Genomic DNA, 7,075 nt, shown 5'->3' on the forward strand with positions numbered 1-7,075 from the left:
AAGAACTTACTGAATCATCAAGCCACTTGGTGGACTGCAAAGTGCAAAATGACCGATGAAATAGCCTTACATTTCCATTCAATATTGTGGAAACCAATAGATCATGTGGTGCCATCTTCCACAATTCTTGAACCTGCATTTGTTGTTGTATTAATTTCTAAAAAATAGTTAAACACCTTACATACATCAGCTTTGGTCGGAGGCAGCTCATCATCAGACACATTGGTGAGTTTAGAAGGAGGCAGCTGATCAACAGACACACAGGTGAGTTTAGAAGGAGGCAGCTCATCATCAGATGCATTGGTGAGTTTAGAAGGAGGCAGCTCATCATCAGACGCACTGGTGAGTTTAGAAGGAGGCTGCTCATCAACAGACACATTGGTGAGTTTAAGGAGGCAGCTCATCATCAGATGCAGTGGTGAGTTTAGAAGGAGGCTGCTCATCATCAGATGCAGTGGTGAGTTTAGAAGGAGGCTGCTCATCATCAAACACACTGGTGAGTTTAGAAGGAGGCAGATCATCATCAGACACACTGGTGAGTTTAGAAGGAGGCTGCTCATCATCAGACGCACTGGTGAGTTTAGAAGGAGGCAGCTCATCATCAGACGCACTGGTGAGTTTAGAAGGAGGCAGCTTATCATCAGACACACTGGTGAGTTTAGAAGGAGGCAGCTCATCATCAGACGCACTGGTGAGTTTAGAAGAACGCAGCTTATCATCAGACACACTGGTGAGTTTAGAAGAACGCAGCTCATCATCAGACGCGCTGGTGAGTTTAGAAGGAGGCAGCTCATCATCAGACGCACTGGTGAGTTTAGAAGGAGGCAGCTCATCATCAAACACACTGGTGAGTTTAGAAAGATGCAGATCATCATCAGACACACTGGTAAGTTTAGAAGAACGCAGCTCATCATCAGACGCACTGGTGAGTTTAGAAGGAGGCAGCTCATCATCAGACGCACTGGTGAGTTTAGAAGGAGGCAGCTCATCATCAGACACACTGGTGAGTTTAGAAGAACGCAGATCATCATCAGACACACTGGTGAGTTTAGAAGAACGCAGCTCATCATCAGACGCACTGGTGAGTTTAGAAGAACGCAGCTCATCACCAGACGCGCTGGTGAGTTTAGAAGGAGGCAGCTCATCATCAGACGCACTGGTGAGTTTAGAAGGACGCAACTCATCATCAGAAGTAGTTCACAGTTGGAAGAGTTATTGGATGGCACATTTAGAAAAAATGAGGTAATCTTTGACTTCTTTTCTTTTGAAATTGTAATAATGACCTTAATTTCATGTTTTAGATAGATTATACCAAGAATATTATAAACGTACCGGAGGAAGACAGTCACTTTCACTAGGACCACCAGCTCGTTTTATATTACGAAGCTGACGTTCTTGAATACAATTCTGAAACAATTGCGAACAGTATGATCAGAATATATAAATTCCAACTTTGAAACACGAAAGTTCCAATACCCAGAACATTTCGTACAACTGCGGCATCAAATAACTTTTTGGTGTTCTTGATAAACTTTTGGTTGCAATGCATATTTTGCATATGGAGTGCTAGTCTTGTATTATACATAGTGTTAACAAACTTCTTTGAGTATAGAAAATACCTGTATCAATAGAAAATTGTAAAAACATTGCAAAATTGCAATATTCGGTTACCTGACTTTTGACATTTGGGCATTGGTTTGTTTAGCAATGCTTGAGTTCACTAAAAAATTTTGGCTAAAGCTAGATTTCTAAAAGTCTTTACGGGGCATTTCTTTTTTGATCTTATATGAAATCGATCAATCATTGAGTAGAATTGAGCATTACTTTGTAGATTGATTTTAACTGGTTTTAATTGACCCTCGTTTTCTCTTTGCAAATTTTCCTCCGACAACTCAAACAACACGCCTTTGTGTGGTTTAAACATACCCGTTTTCCCCATGGTGTGCCACCTATATAGTTTGAGGTGTGTTCAATGAACCACAATAACCAAGTTAAATATGGTTTAAATTACCTAAGAGGCCACATCACTGATAAATACAATGGGTTGTTGCTTTAATGAAAGCAACCAATCAACACAATCTCGAGCACTTTCTTGTCGAAGTAAAGTTTTAAAATAATAACGAATGCCATGAGGGCAACGGGAATGCAAGACTCCTAATAAATTAGAAAATTTTTTACCCCAAAACATTATTTCGAAAATATTTTACCTCTGCACTTTTTGATTCTTTTGGAACATTTTGGGTAATTATGTTGTATAGGACTTCAACAGATTGTATAGGACTTTAACAGAGCCCCTGGAACCAATTTTATCACATAAATTCTGTAGTGATTGCTGTAAGAATGTGTATCTATATATGTGTTTTATATTTATTTTATACTTTAAGAAGACAAAAAATTAGTTACAGGTTCTTTTTTGTGTAGTGCATCCAAAATTTGTTCTTTTGAGATTGACTTTTTATCTCATCACTTTTTTTCACAGATTTGGGGTGGTCGAACCGTTTAATGCATTTACAGCTACGACAAAGTTTGGTTATCACAGTTGTTCCTGAAAAAATAAACTTTATAACAATACCCATCATGCACAGTAACACAGCAAATGTTTTGAATTTTGATAAGTTACCTTTCCAAATTTTGTTGATACTATAAACTGTACAATTTAGCTTCTTAAAAATTTCCAAATCACTTGAACAAAATGGACAAACAGTTTCATCTGGAACCAGTACTGACAAGGGGGGGTCTTCTGTTAGATATTCTTGCGGTATAACTTAAGGGATAATTTTTGATGAACATATTCCAATTTTATCACATAAATCATGTTACAAATCCTTTGCACTAAAGAAATGTTTATTAGAAATTGAAAAGAACAGTGGAATGTGGGGTATGCATAATAAAAAAATACAAAATGAAGAATAGAAGTAACCAAAACTGTAAACAGTCATAACAAATGGTTTTGTATTTTCAAAATTGCTGGGCATTTCAGTATTTAAAAAAAAACTGTAGAGTGTGTGGGAATGCACAGAAATAAAGAATGGAGGCGTTAAATATACGATAAAAACGCAAACAGAAGAACATTAAATTGAATGAATAAATGTATGAATGAATGTAAGTGAAAAATTATATACCCCATGGTGTTTTTTATAGTTGGTGGGCATTTTAGTTTTCAAACGTAGCAGGAAAGACTGTGTAACGTTTAGCCCAAATATTTATGTGTTTAGTATGAACCATTACGTTTTTAAATGAAATTCTTTTGACATGTTTGTAATAAAAAGTACACAAATTGAGGAACAAAATTCCAATTAATAAGGGAACAGTCTTCTTTTTCTTTTCGAAGGAGAAGCCTCACTGTCTGACAGGTTTATGGTTTTCTCGAATGGAGACCCTAAAAAATATATTTAAAAGGTAAAAACATGTATATAGACTTAACCAACAGTATGAAAAAATTTAAGAGAATAAAAATTATTTGACCTGGGTCCATAACTTCTGCCTCATAAAAATTTCCATTCGATGACCAAAATGATTGCACCCTTTGGCCAACTTGGAGTTCGTTGAAAATAACTTGCGAGTTCGTTAAAATTTTCAAGTGGTTTCTTGTTGACCTTAATTTCTTCTAAGTGGTTTCTTGTTGACCTTAATTTCTTCTGACTTCAAGATAATTCTTTCAATCTGGTCCTCTGTTAATTGGACCCTGACATACTGATTCCCTATAAAAAAAATGTTTATTTCATCTTGACTGTCAGAATTGGTTCTTTAGTATTCAGAATTGTTTCTTTAGTTTCCTAAAGTTTAAGATCGCTAGTTATAAGGTGTCCCACCGTTTCATTGAAAACAGCAGAGAAAATAAATTTTGTCTAAATTGTATTCGTGTGTTATTTTATAGTAAAATCAAGTTTGTGGCACTGTTTTGCTTACAAGACTGCTTTGTAATTTTATAACCTGTGAACGAGGGCGCGTTCCATCTTCTTGCTTTCCATTTGGGCCTCTTCGTTGGGGTCTTCTTGGCCCTGAGCAGCCGTCTCGTTCACAGGAGATGGAACCCCGGCGATATCTTCCTCCGGTTCCTCTCCTGCCTCTTCGCTGCTCGTCAGGTCACGCGACCGGTTTTCGTCCTCCTCGGACGCTTCCGACGCTGGATCGTCGGATTCGGACTCTCCGGTCGTGGACCTAGTGGCATCTGCCTGGAGGTGGTGGTCCTCTGCCACTTCAGTTGGAGATTGCTGGTCGCTGGTTGTCGCAGCCTCCATCTCTTCATCGACCCGTTGTTTTGGGGTCGATGGCTTTGTGGTGGTCGGCGCGGCTCGTGCCGGCGCTATTTTCCCGGTGGGGGTGGCATGACCGTTTTGTCCTGCGCCTCCTCTACGGTCTTCTTATTTGCCGAGACATACGTCGACAGAGCTCCTTCCGGGGCTTTCGACCTTTTGGGGCACTCGCCAAAGAGGTCCGCATCCTCTGCAGGTTTTCGGTTGCCCTGGGTAGCTCACCCAGAGCAGACAGCCCTTCACCCGGATGTAGCTCGGGATCTGGTGGCTCTGCAGGTCGGTGGTGTTGAGCTGGTAAGCTCGGACACCGGTTTTTACCCCATTTTTGTATCTTTGGTATTCCACCTTTGTGGAATGGGGTTTGGCGAATTGCTGGAGAACCTCCATGATATCTTGGTTCTCCAGCGGTGAAGGTTTAGATACCCGTTGTTGGTGTATATTGTTTGAGCTGATTGCAGGTGATCTGCAGTTGACTTCGTGGTGTCAGACGAACCGGCGTGATAAATGGCGGTAACCAGGTTATATAATGCAAAGGACACAATTGGGAGCATCGGCGCTAACTCGGTTGACGGCAGGGTGCATCCGCCCCGTTGTGGGGAAGTTAGCACGCGACGTCAAACATTTGGGTCAATATTGGGGACAAAAGAATTCGTGTGATGTAATATTACGATGGGCGGCTACAACACCTCCCTTTGGCCATTGAAAAAATTAGAAAACCACAGTCAAATATGCCAGAGTGGTGCTCGTTGTAGAGGCTCGTCGTCTCAAATACAAAGGCAGGAAAGTGTGACTCTCGGGATCAGCTTGGTCCGAATTCGGGTTGCCTGTAAAACATCTAAACACCGCACGCATAGTTATAGTCACACACACAATAACAAAGCATGTTTAGTAGAACTGGTAATCTGTGTGTGTGAGTTGTGGGTGTTAGTTATGTATTTTGTAAAGTACGGTGTCAACCATGGTTTGAATTCTGAACGATTCGTTTGTGTCGCGAGTCTGCATTGTAACGTCGTGAAGCGTGTTTGCAGGTTCGGTAGTCACTCGATTTCCGAAATCAATGGTAAAATACTTATCCGCTCGGCTAACGACGCGGAACGGTCCGTCATAGAGTCGTTCTAGAGCCCTCTTAATCCGATCTACGCGGACGAATACGTGTGTGCAAGAGAACAACTTATTATCGATGTATGACGGATTTTGCAATAACGGTCTGGGAAGTGTTGGTCGTAATGATTGCATGCGCTTACGTAGGCCATCGAGAAACGTTCGATGATTCGCGGTAGTGGTGGTAGGCTCGTCGAAAAACTGGTCTGGTAGTTTTAATGTGGTCCCGTATACCAACTCGGCACTGGAACATTTAAGGTCCTGTTTGTATGCGGCGCGGAGGCCCAACATAACCCAGGGTAAGTTTTCAAGCCAACCGTTATCGTTGAGTTGCGACATAAGCGACGCCTTAAGGGAACGGAAAAATCTCTCCGCCATACCATCAGACATTGGATGGTAGCTCGTGGTGAAAATTAATTTGGCTCCGAGGAATTTAGCCATATCGAACCAGATGGATGATGTAAACTGCGCACCTCGCTCGGTCGTTATTTGGGCGGGGGCTCCGAAATTTGCAACCCAGTTGAGGCAAAATGCGTTCACCACCGTTTCGGTCGTAATATCTGCGATTGGGACAACTACGGGGTACCGAGTAAAACGGTCAATTATGAGTAGGATATATCGATATCCGTTACAACTGGGTAGTGGTCCGGTTATATCCACGTTAATACTGTGGAAACGTTGGGTTGGGACGGATATGGTTTGGATTTTGGTAAAGGTATGCCTGCCAACCTTTGATTGTTTTGACATGACAGTAGGCAAGCTTTTGCCATATCCCTTATATTTGCATTTATACCTTTCCAAACAAACCTTTGGCTGATAAGCTTTTGAGATCCACAGACTCCCGGGTGCGATAAACAATGCAAACTTTCGAAAATTTTGCGGCGAAAAGACTGCGGGACTACAGGGCGGAACGTACCGATAGAAATGTCACCGATAATGTCTATATTGGAGTCTGGTAACTGCAAAAATTAAAGTCAAAAAAAAAAAAATAAATGGAAGTTCCCGAAAAATATTGTCCATCAGTTGCTGAAATGTCACGCCTGAGTTTCGAAGGCCTAAACCTAAACGGGTCCACTCAAATAAACCGAGAGGGCAATTAAACGCCGTTTTGTGGATATGTTCTGGCTTTACGGGAACCTGGAAGTACCCGGACTTGAGGTCCAACTTGCTAAATATAGCCCCGGCCAACTTGCTAAATATGGCCCCGGCCAAGTTCGCGGTCATGTCGGCGAGTAAAGGAATCGGGTAGCAAGACGGGACGGTGTGCAAGTTTAAGTTCCGGTAATCAACAGTGACTCGGTAATCACCATTGGGCTTTTTTACAAGGTGGAGTGGCGAGGCGTGGCTAGAGTTTGATGGACGGATAATACCCAATTTCAAAAGTTTTGATATTTCCTTCTTGGCAGCCGCGAGTTTTATAAGGTCGAGTCTGCGAACGCGACAGGAAACGGGGTATCCTGTAGTTTCGATTTCGTGCTCTATATTGTGACGAACAGGCAACGTAAACCTGGATTCGTCGAATGCCGTCGGGAAAACATTAAAGAAATCGTCCAAGCTTTCGATATCGGAAGGCTTAGTTGGATACTGGAGTTGCGCTGTGTTGGGGCGTGTGGATATCAACGGTATTTTGGGATGGACGCGATATACAGAAAATTTTACGATTGCTTACATCTATCATTATTTTGAAGTAATCTAAGAAGTCCAGGCCAAGGATCGGC

The 7,075-nt window shown here is 41.7% G+C and overlaps 1 protein-coding gene across 1 annotated transcript; it reads right to left on the reverse strand.

The window, feature by feature from the left end:
- Positions 1-13: 13 nt before the first annotated feature.
- LOC113475386 (protein IWS1 homolog) lies at positions 14-532 on the reverse strand. Its single transcript, XM_026839489.1, has 2 exons — positions 182-532; positions 14-133 (listed from the first exon to the last, which is right to left on the reverse strand). The coding sequence occupies exons 1-2, from the start codon at positions 522-524 to the stop codon at positions 102-104; spliced, it is 375 nt and encodes a 124-aa protein (XP_026695290.1). The 5' UTR covers positions 525-532; the 3' UTR covers positions 14-101.
- Between the last annotated feature and the right edge of the window lie 6,543 nt (positions 533-7,075).

The sequence above is a fragment of the Ciona intestinalis genome, unplaced genomic scaffold (genome assembly GCF_000224145.3).
Source record: "Ciona intestinalis unplaced genomic scaffold, KH HT000315.1, whole genome shotgun sequence".
NCBI lineage: Eukaryota > Metazoa > Chordata > Ascidiacea > Phlebobranchia > Cionidae > Ciona > Ciona intestinalis.